The sequence below is a fragment of the Apis laboriosa genome, unplaced genomic scaffold, assembly GCF_014066325.1.
Source record: "Apis laboriosa isolate Shangri-la unplaced genomic scaffold, ASM1406632v1 scaffold204_cov149, whole genome shotgun sequence".
Taxonomy (NCBI): domain Eukaryota; kingdom Metazoa; phylum Arthropoda; class Insecta; order Hymenoptera; family Apidae; genus Apis; species Apis laboriosa.
The window spans coordinates 1,353,102-1,372,238 of record NW_025222299.1 but is presented as its reverse complement, the minus strand read 5'-3'; the positions used below and the strand labels follow the sequence as shown (position 1 = coordinate 1,372,238).

General features: G+C 26.2%; 3 protein-coding genes across 8 annotated transcripts in view; 1 reads left to right on the top strand and 2 right to left on the bottom strand.

Annotated features, from left to right (window-relative positions):
- LOC122712695 (NAD(+) hydrolase sarm1) overlaps positions 1-13,242 on the top strand; it is a 123,260-nt gene extending 110,018 nt beyond the window's left edge. For 5 of the 6 annotated variants that reach the window (XR_006346395.1, XR_006346393.1, XR_006346394.1 and 2 more), the window contains 6 exons: positions 6,181-6,282; positions 8,005-10,005; positions 10,089-10,255; positions 10,399-10,608; positions 10,741-10,782; positions 11,242-13,242. Coding sequence is in view for 1 of the 6 variants with exons in the window: in XM_043932501.1 (XP_043788436.1) it covers positions 6,181-6,282; positions 8,005-10,005; positions 10,089-10,255; positions 10,399-10,576 (2,448 nt within the window). In the remaining 5 variants the exon portion in view is untranslated. The remainder of the gene's footprint in view (positions 1-6,180; positions 6,283-8,004; positions 10,006-10,088; positions 10,256-10,398; positions 10,609-10,740; positions 10,783-11,241) is intronic. The other variant, XM_043932501.1, reaches the window with a different exon arrangement.
- A 195-nt stretch (positions 13,243-13,437) lies between these two features.
- On the bottom strand, positions 13,438-15,235 carry LOC122712644 (histone H3-like centromeric protein A). Its single transcript, XM_043932443.1, has 4 exons — positions 15,080-15,235; positions 14,030-14,072; positions 13,763-13,923; positions 13,438-13,653 (listed from the first exon to the last, which is right to left on the bottom strand). The coding sequence occupies exons 1-4, from the start codon at positions 15,103-15,105 to the stop codon at positions 13,482-13,484; spliced, it is 402 nt and encodes a 133-aa protein (XP_043788378.1). The 5' UTR covers positions 15,106-15,235; the 3' UTR covers positions 13,438-13,481.
- A 971-nt stretch (positions 15,236-16,206) lies between these two features.
- Positions 16,207-18,674, bottom strand: LOC122712642 (myeloid differentiation primary response protein MyD88-A). Its single transcript, XM_043932442.1, has 7 exons — positions 18,560-18,674; positions 17,784-18,392; positions 17,492-17,688; positions 17,300-17,395; positions 17,098-17,225; positions 16,876-17,041; positions 16,207-16,806 (listed from the first exon to the last, which is right to left on the bottom strand). Exons 2-7 carry the CDS (start codon positions 17,897-17,899, stop codon positions 16,226-16,228), a joined length of 1,284 nt encoding a protein of 427 aa, XP_043788377.1. The 5' UTR covers positions 17,900-18,392; positions 18,560-18,674; the 3' UTR covers positions 16,207-16,225.
- Between the last annotated feature and the right edge of the window lie 463 nt (positions 18,675-19,137).

The following is a 19,137-nucleotide window of genomic DNA, read 5'->3' as shown; positions in this document are numbered from 1 at the left end:
TATACCAACAATTAATTATTTTATTTCTGAATAAGATGCAATTCGATATCATTTGTTATATTCAACAAAATTTCTTCGACTATGTTGTTTGGATTTGTTCATGCTCACTGGCAGCACATACCCAACGCTACCGAGTTTAATTATCTCTCTCCAATTGATTTGCTTGGCCAATGTTTTTTTTAATAATTTATTAATAATTTATTAATAATTTATTAACAAAGTATAATATTATTTGAAATTACTTCAGGAATGAATTATCTCAATGATGAAATGTTATATATTATTGTAATATTAAAATTAATCTTCGATAATATTGCGATTAAAAGTCGAGTAAATATTTCTAGAAACAAAAGATTACGATAAAATGATTATGAAAAAAAATAACAATATAATAAAGAATTACTGATGCTGTCACAATAATAATTATTGTTATCGATAAAATTCAAAGAAATTTATAAAAAGAATTGATGATATTATCGTGTATCTGATCAATTGTGATTCATAATAGTAATTTTTATAAGAAGCTTCTTTCCTTACTTTTACTTTACTTTACTCATCATACGTTTATGTATCCATGGAAAAAATGATTTTGTTTTTGTAATTAACGATTTAGTAATTTTCAAGTGAAATTTATTAGGTATTATTGAAGGAAAAAAATAATTATTCGAAATATTTTTTTAAAATTTGGTAAAATATCACTATCTCAAAAAAAAAGTACAAAAATTGCTGGAAAAATAAATTTTGTACTTAAGAACTTGTCTATCAAAAAATTTTATTTCAGTCTGTTGGAATTTTTATTTCTTCAATGTCAACATTTCAATAAATAAAATTTATATTTAATAGTTATAGTTAAAACATTGCATGACAATAATCTCGAATTAGATTATTTATAACTACATCTGTCGAAACACGCTAATAAGCTGTTAACAAAGGAAGCATCGTTATTGGCACGAGACATCGCAATAAAAATCTTCGTCATCTTTCAACAAGTTGCTAAACATACAATGTCGATTACAAATTTAGAATAGATGGAAGATCTGTTCTTTAAAAAAATCGTAATTCATATTTGATATTATATTTGAATTACATACCTTACTATTATTATCATACTCATTCTTAAAGTAATTTCCCAGTTTTCCAAAAAAATATAAATCCTAAAAATATTATTTTCAAATATTTTTTTCACTCTATTTATTTATATTTTAATAAATTTTCATTAAAAATACATCGTCTTTCCATCCACTTCTTTTCACTCTTTTTTCGATTTATCTTTCAATCACTATTTTCAATCAAAAAATCTCGACAAAAAAATTTTTAAAGCTTCTTAAACTCTTCAAAGATTAATCTTAGCAATAAATTACTTTTATAATTTACGCTCGAGATGTTATATTCAACAAAGAATTTTGGCTATGTCATCCTTCATCCATACCGCAAAAGCATTCGCCCAAAACATTGTCGCAACATCGGTTGTTCAGATATCCAAAAATTCACGATAATTCACGTGCGAATGACGCGTTATTTCTAGTCGTGAAAAAATAGAAACAGCGCCACGAAATCGTCTAAAAATCAAATTGACCGCCAGATGTCTGGCCACGATGCAGAGGAATGGTTGTGAAACGCGCACCACTTGTGAATATCTCGTTGATTAGACTAGTTCATTCAGTGTCTCTTCAGTTGTTCCTAATTTTTGGTGAAAAATTAATGCTATTTCTATTTTTTTATGTGTGTGTTTGATGTTCAGTGTCTTAATAATTGTATCAATTATTCGAGAGGCTGGCCAATAAAATTAATGCAAAATCAATAAAGCCAATTTTATCAATCACGTTAATAAAATTTTTAGATGGAATCGTTTGAATAAATAAGTGAAGAAATATTCTAATTTTAATTATATCTATTAGAACTTTTAAAATATTAAAAAAATTAATATTGTAATTATACATTATAATTTTAAATAAAAAATTAATCATTGTTATAGTCCTATGTTTAGTATTCAAGACAATGTATTTATTCATTTTTTTTTTATCGAAATTGTATTTTTTGTAAAATCTTTTTAATCTTTGAATTCGTTTCTTAATCAGAAATCTTTCTTTTAACTGGTCAGTCTCTCGCATTTGCTCCAATTTCTTCAAATTCTTTAATTACGATTATTATTATTATTATTTCTATTTTCCAATGGAAAATAAAAATTATCGTATTATCGGTGAATACGATATCGAAATTTATCTTATCGATTTACCGATTAAGTTTTAACGATTTGAATCAGATTGTTCAAATATTATTGTATATGTAGTTCGAATTCACCGATCAACGAGTAGAGGTAAATTTAAAGAGGAGAAAATAGTCGTGTCTTGTTGTCTTTGGAAATAGTATGCACCCTCGACGAGATGAGTGCACCGTGGCCAGTACATCGTGGTGTACATATACATCGAAAAAAATTCGATCGATCTCACGTAAGTGATTCTATAATTTTTGAGAATTGAAAGATTCTTTGAATATGAATTTTTAATTCATATGGATTTAATGTAAATATGGTTTTTCTGTGTCTAAACTTTCACAAATTTTATAATAACGAAAGAATAATTTTTTTAACTTATCTGTTTTAAATTTTTTGTAATTTCACTGTCAAAGAGTTAAAGATGAATGGATCGTAATTTTTGATTAAAAATGAAAGAGAGATTTGTATACGATTTATTATATATATTTAAAATGATTTCAACATTATTTTGAGATATTAAACATATTATTTTTATATATATTTATATATATCAGTTCATCAATAAATTTATCGCGATACACGTGTGCCCATTGTGTCTTTAAGTGTTCTGTTCTAATTTTCTATCATTTAGAATCTTTACAAATACTGATAATATTTAATGAAGTTACCCTATCTTTCATATATATAGGCAATATTTAATTTGGTATAATAATACATGGATAATTTAAATATATTTTTCTTTTTTAATTCATCTTTCCAAATCGGCATAAAGCCAAATATTCGTTTTTCATTTCACGCTTAATTTCAAACATAATATAGCATTTCATTTTCATTCAATAACTCAAAGGATGGATCGATAGATCTTTCAACACATCAAGTAGAATTTATTTTCACACGAATTACGTTCAACTGGTTATTTGATAGTCGCGTGTCGCTGACGTAAATGATCTGAAGAAATATTTGAAAACCGGATGACCGCTGAGAATACATTTAAATTTGTTAAATTTATTTACTCGCGCGTTTCTATTCCAATTCATCGAAGCTGGAGCTTCTACAAACATAAGAAGGCGCGAAAAATTATCGATTCGAATGATCGGCTTCGATGAATTCTAAGATAGAGAGAAATAAATAAAAAAAAAAGAATATGAAAATTTATTAAATATACGAACGATCCAAAGTTCTCGTTGTCAACATTTTTTTTTAGATCGTAAAAAAAGAAACAGTCCTTGGATCGCAATTTTTTTAGAAAACGTCTGATCTTACACTATGAGAGAATCGTTTTGATTTAAAATATTGCTCTGAGAATAATTTTTTTAAATACAATTACGAAAATTCTTCTATATAGAATTATTGTAAAATATGTTATCGATATATAACATATTATTTTTTGTTCTCGATCGGTAAAAGAAAATTCTATTATACTGCATAGTTTTAAAATATTATTTAAAACAACCTCTTGGCGATCTATCATTGCAATTATTCGCGATATTTTTGTCGAATCGCGCTCTAAAGTCCGTTAGAAACGATAAGCCGATCGCGTTGACCACGTGGGGCACACGCTCGGTTGAAGATTGTGCGCAAGGTGGTGGCAGGGATGGACGAAACACGGAAAACGATGCGGATCCGTGACGAGACGGTCAGATTATATTTAGAGAAATACGTCAGAAGCGTCGTGGAGAGGTCGAGCCGCGGCCGATGAGCTTTCGACGAAACAGATTGTTATGGAACTGTGTCGTGAAAGCTCGTTCTCCGAGGTTTTCCGCGTCGATCCGCGCTGGACAGCGTCACTTCCTTGCATCGTTGATTTTCGGTATTTCTTTGAAACACGAATTTTTCTTCATTTTTTTTAATAAAAAAATTTGATAATTGGTTAATTGCAAATTTTATGTTGTCGATAAAAAGATACGATATCATTATTTTTATGATAATTTGATTTAGAAGTTGAGAATAAATGAAATTTGGAAATTGAGAGTGAAATAAAAGATTTTATTCTCTGGTTTTATTGAATTTTTTTTTTACTTATTTTTCTGTTTCCTTATGGAAATAATTGTCATTAATGTTGTTAAATTTGTTAAATGAAGAATTTTTTTGTGATAATATATGGTTTGGGGATGAAATTGAGGTTAATTTTATTTTATATGTTTGTATTTTGTATAATATTGGATTAATATTTGAAATAATATTGAAAAAAGTTTTACATTCGAATTGATATTTAATATTTGAGGTTATGTATTGATTTTCTCTGATGGGAATGTGATTAGTAATCTAGAAGATAGTGAGTTTCATTGAAATTATACTTGTGAATCGTTTATTTCACTCTTTCAACTTATATCTAATTATATTTGATTTTAGAAACCTTTTAATATTAAAAAATGTATGAGTTCTTTTTTTAAAATTTATTTATTTTGTTTTAAAAAAATCACTTTAAAAAATAAATTACTAATTATCAGTGACAGAATCTCTTTACATAATAATTTAAGTAATAAAAATATTAATAAATTAATATTATTAAAAGTATTAAATAAAAAGAACCGATTCTCATCAATAATTAAATCTTTTATTTCTACTAATGCTCAATAAATTTATTTATAGTATATTGTTGATAACTAATAATAGATATTGTCTATTTAATTCAAAAGATTTAATTCTTCCATGATAATAAAATCATATTCATTTTTTTAATTTTCTTTATTTTATGTAGAAAAGAAAATTTTTTAAATTATTTGAATATTATAATTCGAGATATTAATCGAATATTATCGAGATTGCAATTTGAAAAAGGTTAGAAACTATTGATCTAAGTTTTTTCGTTAATATTAAATTGCATGCAGTAAAAGAGTTAAAATAAAGATTCGAACATTTACATCTATCAGAGTTAATTATTTTAATATTATAAAAAAAAGCCACAATTAAAAAAAAAGTTAGAAAAAAATGATATAAGTTCCCTCATGAGTATTTGTATGCAACTAAAACGATTTGCGCACGCGCACTATCATCTGTCGGAGAATGATGGAAATCTACTACTGAAAGCACAGTGACGCAATTGCATCATTTCGTGATATTATCGGTATTCATCTGTAAATTAGCATCATTATTAACCAACGAAAACGTATGTAGGTCTTTGATGCGCTAATTAAATCCAACATACGTTTCTAATTTGAATATCCTTGTCTGTAAAGAATTCGCTATTTCGAAATGATATATTTTATAAATATCATTTGGTTTTCTAGAAGGTTTTCTAGAAGATTGTACTTCAAAGATTCTCGAGCGCTTTGAAGTTCGTTTATAATATATATTTAGAATAATATAGGAACTTAGTTAGTTTTCGCAATCTTTATCAAACCGTTTTAGTATTGTATTTTCGAAATTCCAAATTGTTTGATTCCTATTCGTTTGAAATATCTGGAGCTATGAACTTGAAGTGTTCAGATTTTATTTTAGATTTCCTGGAACTATTTTTAAGTATTTTAAGTTGATTTCCTGTGAATATATACGCCATTGATGATTGAAATATTGCTTATTTTTGATAACTAAATTAGTATTATGTAAATTATAATTAAATCTTTTTATGACAATATTATTTTCTATCACTGTGATTAAAATAATTTTATTTTTTTTATATTTTAATAATATTTATATATATTGTTATTATAAATGAATTAAAATTCGGATATTTATATAATAATATATTTTTGGTTCCTTTTATTTTTGAGCATATTTTTAGATTATTTATTTATTTTTATGATAAAATATTTCAAGGTTACATTTTCTTAAAATATCTTTCCTTTCTTATTTAAAACGAAATTGAAAACATCGAAGATATTTTTAAATGTTAGTTTCTTCGTTGAAATATTTTTAAAACGCTATCTTTATATAGATTATTGAAAAATATAATAAAATAAAATTTTACTCGCATTTCAGCCACCCTCGTAAAAATATTAATAAATCTCGTTTATCTGTTACAGGAACAGAGAAGTCTAAAAGCTGGAGATTTATCGCACCAAGAGAGTAATAATATGGCTGCATCGACGATGAAATTACAGAGTGATTCCTTCAGTTCAGAGAAGGTAAAAAATAATAATATTATTGTTTTTAAAAAACTTATTTTACATCTTAATTTTTTCGTCAAAATTCTATTTTCCTGCATTTTAATTCTAATAATAAAAAACGATTATGAGGCGCCATCTTATTCTATATAAAACGCTCATTTATCAATATTTCCAGCAACTAAATTATCAATCCATATTTAATTCGCAAAACAAAATTCGCATCGAAATTCAAAATTCCTCTTTTCCAAGAAATGCTAAAATAAATCCGTACAGAATAAATATTTCACAGTTTTCTTTGAAAATCCACTATATCCAGAAACAGCAACTTCAGAATAACAATCAATGTCGAAATTCGAAATGGCCGCCATTGAGTTAGAACCACTCATGTTTGGCCAGCCACCAAACATTCGAGAGTCTTATGGCTGTTCAGCCATATACTCGTTCGTTGGCACATGTATAGACTACGGTCGAGTTCCATAAATTTATACTCGATATAACACACGAACGAGCGATCCACAGCGTGAAAAATAGGAACTACAGATTTAAACGATGACCAGCTTGCCGGCGATGTTCAGTCTTTCTCGATTTCCCGCTCGGTAGCACGCCATCGTGTTTCGAAAGACGCCGGAAACCGTCATGTTGCGGAAATGCAGTCTCGACTCTAGAATGGTATCTATTTCCTTCTATTTTTGCCATCATTTTCCCCCAAGTTTTAATTGTTATCGATCATTTTCGTGTATTCCACTGGAAAAACAAGTGTTTTGGAAGTATTTAAGGCTTGTTCAAGATCGGAGATTTAGCGTAAGATGATTTATTTAGGAAGTGGAATATTTTAAAACTTTAAATATTGTTGATTTTTTTTAAGCTTCGCTTGTGAACCATTTATTTCGGAATTTAATTTTAAATTACTCGCTTTCTGCATAATTTTTCGTTCGGTTCTTTGAATTCTCGTATAATAAATATGATATCTTAAAAATCTTTTAACTTATTTATTTTATGTGTAAACTTCTTAGAATTTAATTTGAGCGATTTGAAAATAACATTTTAAATGAAGTTATATATTTTGATTTAAAGATGTTTTATAAATAGTTTTATAATAAGACTATCCCTTTTAAACTATCAATGATCTTTGATTATTATAAGTTAAAGAAAAATTTAAGGTTTATTTTAAACTTCTGTTTGATTGCATAAAAAATTATATGTTTATTATTGTTAATGAATCTCTTACAGAGTAAAAAGATTAATGGAAAATTTTGGAATATTCACATTCGATTTTGGATTGCGATGAGGCCCTGTCGTGTTCGTGGCATTACGTAGCGATACAGAAATAATAAAGATACTAGGAGCGGACGTGACACAGGCGTGATAATTCTCTGTGACGCCAAGTTATAGCTCGTTTCAGCGCCAACCTAGAATTCCTGCAAAGATTGATGATATCCTTTCTTAACTGCATTTAAGAAACTTGGAAACCTCGTATAACAGAACATTATTGACGCATATCAAAAATATAAAAGAACATTTAATTGTTCATGACTTATATATCAACTTATACAGCAAAATGAATAAAGTTTAAAAAGAGAATATATTTTTGATTCTTTCAAAATATCATGTAAATGAATTTTTTAAATTATAAGAAAAATAGTGAAAAATTATATTTATAATATTTTGAATTGACTTCACATCTTTTAATTTTCTCTCATTGAAAAAAATATTCTAAAATTTTTCTTTCTTTTCTTTCAGAAAGCTATGGCAGCTCAACAACAAAGACAAACAGTCACTTCAACCGGGATCTTCAACCATGAGAAACATATTTCTTCAGCAAGTTCCCAATCAAGCATCACAATTGCATCCAAAGGTGTCACTTCGAAATCATCAATGATCAGCGCAGCAAATGCAGTAAATCAATTGATGAACGGCATGAGGCCAGCCGAGGATGAACTTCTTTCGCTACCTCTGGACGATCTAGATCTTTTATGTTCGAAATCAAATTCCCAAGACGTTGATCGAGCTATCACCAAGTATTCTAATTTCTTGGACAATTTTGTAGAACGTTTGAAGGCTAACGATTGTAAAAATGACAAAGCTCCTTTGTTGCTAAACAGAGTGAACGAAATAATTAGAAAAGCATGGGCAGTGCCTACATATGGTCACGAATTAGGTTACACTTTATGCAATACTCTCAGAACAAGAGGTGGTCTCGACCTATTAATGTCGAACTGCGTGGCTAGCGATCAGGAGTTACAATTCTCCTCAGCTAGATTGCTAGAGCAATGTCTCACCACAGAGAACAGGGCTCATGTAGTAGAACATGGTCTAGAAAAAGTGGTAAACGTCGCCTGCGTATGTACAAAGAATGCCAATTCAGTGGACCATTCTAGAGTGGGTACTGGAATTCTGGAACATTTGTTCAAGCACAGTGAAGGGACCTGTAGCGATGTAATTAGACTAGGTGGTTTAGATGCCGTTCTATTCGAATGCAGAAAAAATGATATTGAGACATTAAGACATTGTGCAGGTGCTCTAGCCAATCTTTCTCTCTATGGAGGTGCAGAAAATCAAGAAGCTATGATCAAGAGAAAAGTACCCATGTGGTTATTCCCTCTGGCTTTCCACAATGATGATAATATCAAATATTATGCCTGTCTAGCAATCGCTGTACTAGTAGCTAATAAAGAGATAGAAGCTGCCGTATTAAAATCTGGTACTTTGGACTTAGTCGAGCCATTCGTCACCTCGCATAATCCTTATGAGTTTGCTAAATCAAACTTGGCGCACGCACATGGCCAAAGCAAAAATTGGTTAGAAAGACTTGTACCAGTATTAAGCTCGAAGAGAGAAGAAGCTAGAAATCTGGCGGCTTTTCATTTCTGCATGGAAGCGGGAATCAAAAAACAACAGGGTAAGACTGAAATCTTCCGTGCAATAGGAGCTATCGAGCCGTTAAAAAAAGTAGCTAGTTGTCCTAATGCGATTGCGTCCAAATACGCGGCGCAGGCATTGCGTTTAATTGGAGAAGAGATTCCCCATAAACTCAGCCAACAGGTACCTCTCTGGTCTACAGAGGACGTCCGAGAATGGGTGAAGCAGATTGGATTTGCAGAATGTGCTCAAAATTTTGTAGAAAGCAGAGTTGATGGTGATTTATTGCTGCAGCTAACGGAAGAGAATCTCAAAGAAGACATTGGTTTGGCAAATGGTATCAGGCGAAAACGATTCACTAGAGAATTGCAGAATTTGAAGAAGATGGCTGATTATAGCAGTAGAGACACAGGGAATTTAAATAGTTTCTTACAATCTATTGGTCAGGAATTTTCAATCTACACATATAGTATGCTGAATGCTGGTGTTGATAAAGATTCTATAAGAAATTTGTCTGAAGACCAACTATTGAGTGAATGTGGCATTACGAACAGTATTCATCGATTGAGGATATTGGATGCCATTAAGAATATGCAACACAATCAACTGGGTTCATCGGAAAACGAATCGCCAGACAAATCCTTAGATGTATTTGTTAGTTATAGAAGATCAAATGGATCTCAATTGGCCAGTTTATTAAAAGTCCATTTACAATTGCGCGGTTTCTCTGTATTCATCGATGTTGAAAGACTAGAGGCTGGCAAGTTCGATAACAATCTATTGCAAAGTATCAGACAAGCAAAACACTTCCTCCTTGTGTTAACGCCCAAGGCTTTGGAAAGGTGTATACAAGATAACGAATGCAAAGACTGGGTTCATAGGGTAAATTATTGATTACTTTTGTGAAATAAAGAAATTATTAATATTAACAGAAATAATTTATATAGAATTGGTATTGTTTATAGGAAATTGTAGCAGCTCTACAATCGCAATGTAATATAATTCCCATCATAGATAATTTTCAATGGCCAGAGCCTGAGGAACTTCCTGAAGATATGCGAGCAGTTTGTCACTTTAATGGTGTACGATGGATTCACGATTATCAAGACGCTTGCGTAGACAAGCTTGAAAGGTAATCATACCTAATCAAATTTATAATAATTCATAAAAAACTTAATTAAATTAAGAAAAATATTTAATTTCTTTAATATTATATATAATATTAACAATTACATATAAAAGATAAATTTAAAATAAAATTTTTTTAATTTTCAGGTTTATGCGAGGAGAAATACCAGTCAGATCAGATATTCCAAGAAGCATTGCACCTAAAGATGTGACACAACCAAATACATCGAGTAATACGAACATTCGTCAACCACCAAACTATCAACGTATGCACAGCAATGAAAGCAGAGGTAGTGACAAAGATTCAACAGGAGGACGAGATTGACTAGAAGGCCCGCCCACAGCTATATCGAATAGGTATTTATCATTTTTAAGTAATGCATTAAATAATACATTTTTAAATAAAATTCAATTTAATACATTTTAGTCTTACTAAATTTTAGATTATAATAATTCTCTATAACGCATTTTTTTTTTATTTCTATACAGCCAGGATTAACACTCGCGCTTTAGACAATCAATTACGTCTAGGTCAGTCGGAAGAAATTTAATTTTATATTTATGTTTCAATTAGTGTCTTATCAAATTGCTCTTTATGTTATTTGCTTATTTGATGTCGTTATTGTATCATTAGTTTAATTTTTATTATTTATTTATAATTTTAGAAATAGTTTTAGGTTTAAATGTATTTAAATCTAAGAATGAAATGACTTTTTAACTTTTATTTCTTTATTCATGTTGTAACATTTCAACACTTATATAATTTTTTAAAACACATTTTTTATCTTAAATGATTTAAAAAGTCATTTAAAGACAAATCAGTAAATGAAAAACAAATGATAATCTATCTTGAAATAATGAAAAAACAGATTATATTGAATTTGCATGATTGTTGTACTTGTAATTGTACCAATTTATATGCCAAAATAATTGTGCTTATTTATTCATTTACATGATTAGAATCTACTATTGTTTTTATTTATATTGCAGGCTTAGAAAATCATCAAGTCCGTCCCGTTGGTTAATAGGTTTACCACCTACATCTCCGAGATTGAAGTTCATTCATACACATCCTGGAGGAAGTCCAGTGCCACGAAGACCTCCGCGATATCCCCCTTCTCCATCTACTAGATCTCGTTCATTAGAATTGTTAGATCCAGATGAGAAAAAATCAGTCTCGCCTGTTAAAGAATCAGAAGCACAAGTGAGACCAAGGTCTAGAAGCTTAGATGGCTTGCTAGATGAAGATAGTGTAGTGTCAGACATGAAGACTGAAGAGTCGTCTAAGTTATGTAACGAGAATAAAATTGATTCTAAAATATCTCTGGAGCCTTTAGATAAAGTTTCTAGTATTAAAATAGAAGATAATCTTTCTCAAATTGTACCACAAAAAATACAAAATGAAGTAAAAGGATCAATCGTTAATCTTTATTCTAATGAATTTAATGATCAAAAAATAAATGAGAATCAGAGTCCAATACCAGTTCCTAGGCAACGATTGAAAACAGAAACGAAATCAGAATCAGTCACCGTTGTTCAACAAGAAGAAATTCAAAAATCAAGCTCTGAAGAAAATAGTATTAAAGAAGAACATCCACTAATGCGACCATCGAAACCATATCGATTTGTGAGTATGGATACTTCAAGTATGGAACATGAGAAAGAGGACTTTCAGACAAGCTCAGAAAACATTGATCCTTGTGATAATGCAGAATTAAAAAAACGATTGGTGGTAACGGAAAACGATAAATCTATACTTCTTAAAGCGAAGAGCTGTGGTGCGGGATTAGATTCCGACGAAAATATTTTATCAAACGAATATAAATCTAAGTCGCGAGAAGAAGGTTCATTACTTTCGCTTCCAACAGGAGCCGAGCCGAAACGAAAGAAAAACTTTATGGATAAATGCGTAAATAAAGTGCGGTCTTTCATGAAGAAATAACTTTCTTCAAATTATGGCAATATAAAGACTTGTTATTTAATTTTACAATTTGATTAATTATAGTAAACATGTCGATCGAGCTTGGTAAATCCAACTATACGACTTTACGCAACCAAATATGGTATATGTATATTCGCTTCAAATTGTTTTTCTATTCTGTATTAAATGTTTTCGAGATTTATAAACTTGCCTCGATAAAGAATTTCTTTTCTTTTTTTTTAATTTTATAATGATGTATCGTAATAAATGTACATATTTAAAATGTTTAAAAGGACAAAAGAAAAAGAATAATATAAAATTTTTCTAAAATCAATTTCTTATTAACTGTGAATATACATGATACTTAAAAAATGTACAGCAAATAAAAAAAATGATTATGAAATATTGCTAATAAAGTTACGAATTATCGTAATCTCTTCTGTACAATACAGGCAGCATAAAAATGTAATTAATGTTGTGCCTAAAAAAAGCCTTCATAGAAATCCAAGATTGAGAGAATGAATAAATAAATGAATGAGTGAGTGAGTGAAAATGAGAGTGAGAGAAAGAGATGCGAAAAAAGAGATGTACGAGATATTTTCGATGTAATACAAACATGAAAAAGTAACCTGTTTTTTCAGGTAACTTTTATATTTCCTTATCAAATTGTATTATACATATATTATAAATGCGTACATAGATAGCATTGCTATTTGTAATACTATTTTTTAGTCTGTTTTTTTAGATTATCGTAATATGTTTCACTTATGATATATGTCGTAAGTGATGGCAGCTAACCCGCACGAAATAACAAAAGAAATTTAAACGTAACAATTGGTTACGATATTATTTTATCGTTTTTACTGTATCACTTTTAACTGAAGTTATTTTACGTATACATAGAAAGTTCAAACAAAATCTATATGAAGTGAATTACGAAGCTTCGACGTATACTATTTTAAAGACCTGTCTAAAAATTGAGAAATGTATATTTTACCAAAGTTTCGTAAAGTGAAAGAATTTTATTAAAAGTTTGTTTCTTATAAAATAAATCTTATTGAACAAACTAATACAAGTTTAATTTATTTATACTTAAAAATTCCATTTTTACAAATATAAAATATTATTTAAAATATTACTCCTATTTCATAAAGAGCAAAAATTGCAATTTTTATATTTATATTATACATTAATTGTTTAATTTGTTACATTAAATTGTTAAAAATTTTTAATAATATTAATTATATATGAAATAAATGTTCATTTAATTATATATGATACAAATGGTGAATTTAAAAATAAAATTATTTTATCTATTTATAATATCATCCCTTCCTCTAAGTCGACGCAATAAAATTACATCTTGAATTTGAAGAGTTACACGTTTTGCATGTTGTGACAATAATGTGCAATCTTCAAAAAATTGAACAATATATGCTTCAACTGCTTCTTGCAGTGCTTCAAGTGCAGATGCTTGAATTCTAGATATGAATTGTAAAATTGAGTTGAATATTTAAGTTTAATATTAAAGTTGAATATTAAAGTTTAAAACACATTAATTTATGTTTAAAAAAATATTTAAAATCTTACCTGTCTACGTCACTATTAGGAAATAAATCTATAATAATATATCTAACTAAACGAGCAAAAGGAGCTTTTGGTATAATCAACTTTACAGTTTTTCTTAAATATCGAATTTCTTTTAAAGCTCGCGTCGTCCGAAGTACACGTCTGTTTGCTGATATATTTGGCTAAAAAAAATATATAATAATAATATTTTATATATATATATATATATAAATCTATTTATTAAAAATATTTAAATATTATTATATTAATTCTTAAAAATGCACTTACTCTAGACTTTACACTAGGTGATCTTTGTGGATCATCAATTGATCTAAAATAACAAAACAACATTTTTTACAAATATCATATGAAAAAAAATATAATTAGTAATATATTTAATTTACATAATTTTTGCATGCTTAACTGACAGTTATCCCCACCAATTTTTGAAATTTGCGTTAAATTTTTTTTTTAATTTCATTTCTATTTTATGTTTATTACTTTTAATTTGAATTCCATGGCGAATTCCAATTTCCAAAATATTCAATGAATAACTAACGTATTGCGAAATCCTGTATCAAGATAAGCATGCATAATTGTAAATATTTCACATAACAATGTTTATATTAATGCTATATATTAAAACATTGTTAAATTTTTGCTACAAAATTATCGATTTCTAAATTTATTAGAATTATAATTTTTAGAATTTTTAGAAATTTTTTAGAATTATAATTTAAATTATAATTTTAATTCTAAAATTCATAGTCGTTAAAATCTCGAAAAAAAATGAATAAATAATTCCCTAGATAATTTGATTTTACAAAATTTTCAAAAAGAAAATCATTTCACAAATCGTTTTTTATTTCTTTAATCATGACTATAAAATGTTATATGATATTTGCAAATAGTTAAATATAAAAAATTTTCAAATTTTCAAATCAGATATTTAAGAAATACTTCTATTTTATATAATTGTTCATTTTATTAGAAATAACCAATCAAATTCGTATTCCTTTCTTACGAGGCGCGCACGATAGAAATATTACTTTTCAAAATAAATCTAAAATAATTATTGCAACATTTTCCTTGAAGTAATAATAATTTTTAAATTTATCAATAATTTTTAAACAATTCAATGATCTTTTAATCTTGTTAAATATATATATTTATATATCTTCTAAAATTTAAATATTTAAAGGAAATAGTTTAAAAAGTTAATAATTTTTTCGAGAATTAAATTTATCGAATATCGAATATATAATTATAATCAATTTATATATCATTATATTATATTAATTTATTTAATATTAATCACATAAATTTACGTCAACTAACCTCGGATTACTTTTTCGACGAACCATTTTTGATATTTTTTATTTAAATTATAAAACATATATGTTTAATCTTTTTTTATTTTTAATGATAGTTAATACTTATTTGAAACATGATATTAGATCATAAAAAACATAACAAAATTAAAAGCAATGTCAATTAATAGCGCCACAATGTAAAAAATTTGGCGGGAATTATATTACAGAAAACATTTAACGATCGTTGTCCTGTGGTATAAATCAATTTAATTATTTTCACTATTTTAACTCTCCATAGTAAAGATTCACTTAATATAATATTATATTTTTTGTAACCAACTCACATTGTGTTTAATAATAATAAATAAAGAAAATTCTTATTCGCGTAAATAAACAAGTAGCAGCACAACTATTATCATCACGTGTTTTTCGATATCAGAGCCCTCTTATAATATAAATTATCAACTAATAATATGACAAGTTGTGTATTACAAATTTTTTTTATAATTTTATGTTAAATCATGAATAATTTGTAAAATTTACTTATTTAAAATATAAATTTATTAAAATTTCATTTATTTTATTATTAAACTTATTAGTGTTCAATATTTATTAGTATTATTATTAATAATTGGTAATTTCTAAAATTTTATTAATATTAGTTCAATTATACAACAATGCTATATTAATTGTTTATTTTTATGAAAATATATATGTGAATATTTTTTTTAAAAACTTTATTTTTATTTATTTATTTAATTGAATTTCCTTTTCTGAAATTTCAACTAGGATTCATTTTAATTTATTTTAATTCATATATAATTTATATATAATTTATTTTTAAAATATATATTTACATTTTTACATATAAGAAAATTAATAATATTTCAGTATATTATTATCTATTTTCTTTAAATTTTGATAATATAATTCTATTTATACTCAATGAATAAAAGGTTAATTAATGAATCATGAAGACTTAATTTTTAAATAAAAAAATGTTTAATATAAATATAATCTATTATCTTATATTATTTATATACATTATTATATACATTCTATATCTATATTATAAATTTATATTTATTAATACAGTTTTATTTCTTTAATTATAAAGTAAAATAATTAATAATAAATGTTTCTTTACAATTTAATAAGTATTTTAAAAGTATTAACTTAATAAATTGCACTTTTTTATATATTTATCAATAAGTCTTGTTTTATTCTTTTTTTCTATTAAATCTGTTGAATTTAACGTATCCAAAGATTCAATAGATGGTAAACTAACTGTTTTTGTAATTGAAGCATCTTCTTTTTTATTATTTTCTCCTTTTTTAGACCACATTTTAGACCATAGTAAAAAATGATTGTGTTTTTTATTATTCTTTGAATTATTATTTATACTGACAAATTCAAATTGGTTTGAATTTTCCTTTGTATCAAATATTTGTTTTTTATTTTGTATTTGAAGTTTTTCTATTTCAACCTTTCTTTCTACATTACTTGTATTTTGTTTATCTTTATCATTTTCATTATTTTTATCATTATTCACATTCAAATTGCTGTCATTTTTTATGGGAGAAATATTTAGATTTTCTTTCATTTTATTTGATACTTGTACGGAATCTCTTAATTTTCCCCAGAAGTTATATGAAACCAATTTATTATAATCTAATATGACCATAAATTGTAATTGAGGTGGTAATTGACATCTTTCATATAAACATGGTATGATCTTTCTTTGTTGATTTCCTAATTCAAACATTACATACAAAATTAAAATCATAAATTATTATTTAATGAATACATATTAAAACTTACCAATGCCCAATGCTTGAGCATAATTCAAAAAGAATTTATTTGCTGGACTTTTAAGAAAATTCGGTGATATAATAATAATTAGCCTATTACATCTTTCTGATATTAATTTCATTACTGCTTCATGTTCAAATGTAATTCCACCAAGTAATTGATCTTTTAAACAAAGCTAAAAGATATATTTCATATATTTTTATATAGTATAAAATAATTTTAAATTTTTACCTTCAAATTATATTCTTTCTCAAGTTTATCCACCATTTCATTAGCAAATTTAATGTCTTCATCGGCATATAATATAAATGCATCATAATTTTGTTTCGATAGTCCTTGCTCTTTCCTATAGAAATCATCTATTAAAAAAAAGATATATATATATGTAATAATTTTTAAATACTTTATTTATGTATTGTCATATTTGACTTACCTACAGTAAGAATTTCTATCTCAATGTCATTTTCAATTTTTTCAGCTGATGTTTGAGACTTTTGTAATTGTTCTAAATATTTTTCACCATCTCTTACTGCAATTTAATTAAATACGATATATTTAATTAATTAAATATGATAAAAGAGAAAAATTTATAACAAAATATATAACTTATATTATAATTACAAACCAAAAAGCTTTAATGTATCATCTAGGATATCCCATCTATCAATTTTTTCTAACAAATTTTGAAAATCTTTAATTGTAATATTTTTTTGTTTTTTTTTCCAATATGTTAAAATATATGCAGTTGGATCTGGATGTGATATAAGTAAGGGCATTAATTCTCCGCCTAATTCGCATAAATGAGCGAGACCTCTCCAATCTCTAAAAATTTAAAAATGTAAAAAGTTATTGATTACTTAAAAACTTAATGAAGATAAAATTTTTAAAAAAATTTATATTAATCAAATATTAATTACCTTGGTAAATTATTTTCGCAAGGAATAATTTTTGGCGAATTTAATAATGATGAAACAACTTGTATAGATTCAATAGATAAAGCAACAAGTGGTATTGTTGATAAATCAATTGTCATTTTTGTTTAATCTCAAAATGTTTATATTAATATTAATTATTTTAATTATCAAACAAATTGATTTGTTTTAATAATAAGAGATTTTCATATTGATGTTAAAGAATAAATTAAATTTTTTAACAGAATTTATATAATGGTATATCACTTATATCATATGAAGACATTCTGACGTGATAATTGTTCTTCAAATATTAATTTTAAATTGTTCACTATTACTTCTTATATTATACTATGATACTTTAATTTTTTTTTTAATTATTATTAACATTAATTTTACTTTAAAAATATTCTTCATTCATTTATTTCGACACAATTTTTAAGAATTCTTGAAATGTTATATTTCGATGATCAATCAATGGTTTGATTCAGAGTTGCCACAACATTGTTATTTTCTATTAAATGCAATTAAATTTTCCTGCGGCAAATTTAAAGTTTTATGTTCAAATAAGAGAATTCAAGAGGATCAGCACTATTTTTGTTTATGTTTATGTTTCTAAAAAAAAACATTTTTTTAAGAGATATCTTTGACTCAAAAAATGATGCTAACAATCAATATTTATTTCTATTTTTTTCTGCTATTTGCTATCTTTGCTCATTTTCATTTGCGTTATTCCAGAAATAATATCCTATTTTTATATTTCTTATTCTATTTGTTCTTACCTGTATTCCTATTTGTCTATTTACGTCCAAATTTATGCTCAAGAAATAACTCAAATATTTGATTAATTTTATTGTTTTTTTTTTTGCCTATCCTATATGCGCATTTACATTATTTTTTTCATATTATGAAATATGTTAATCATTTTATAACAAAAATAACAATTGAAAGTTGTCAAAAAAAAATATATAAAAAGGAATATTTGCGATTCCTATATGACTTTAATGAAATGTTTTTATTTTTATAAAATCATTTTAAATTTTCATAAAATCATTTATGTTTTCTTATCTATATTGACATTCATAATTATATGATAGCAATATGTATACATATATACATAAATTCAGTTTTAATAAAAAAGTTCACAAATTGATATTATTTTGACTATATTATAGTAAAAAATATAATTTGTTGTAATATTAAAAAATGTAATTTTTAATTTATGAATAATTTAAGTCATACAAGAATCCATTTCGTAACTAAAAAATCTATAGTGAGTGCAATGAATACTACATAATTTATATATATAATACATATAATTTTTATATTCACTATTCTAAATCCTAGAGCATACTGATAA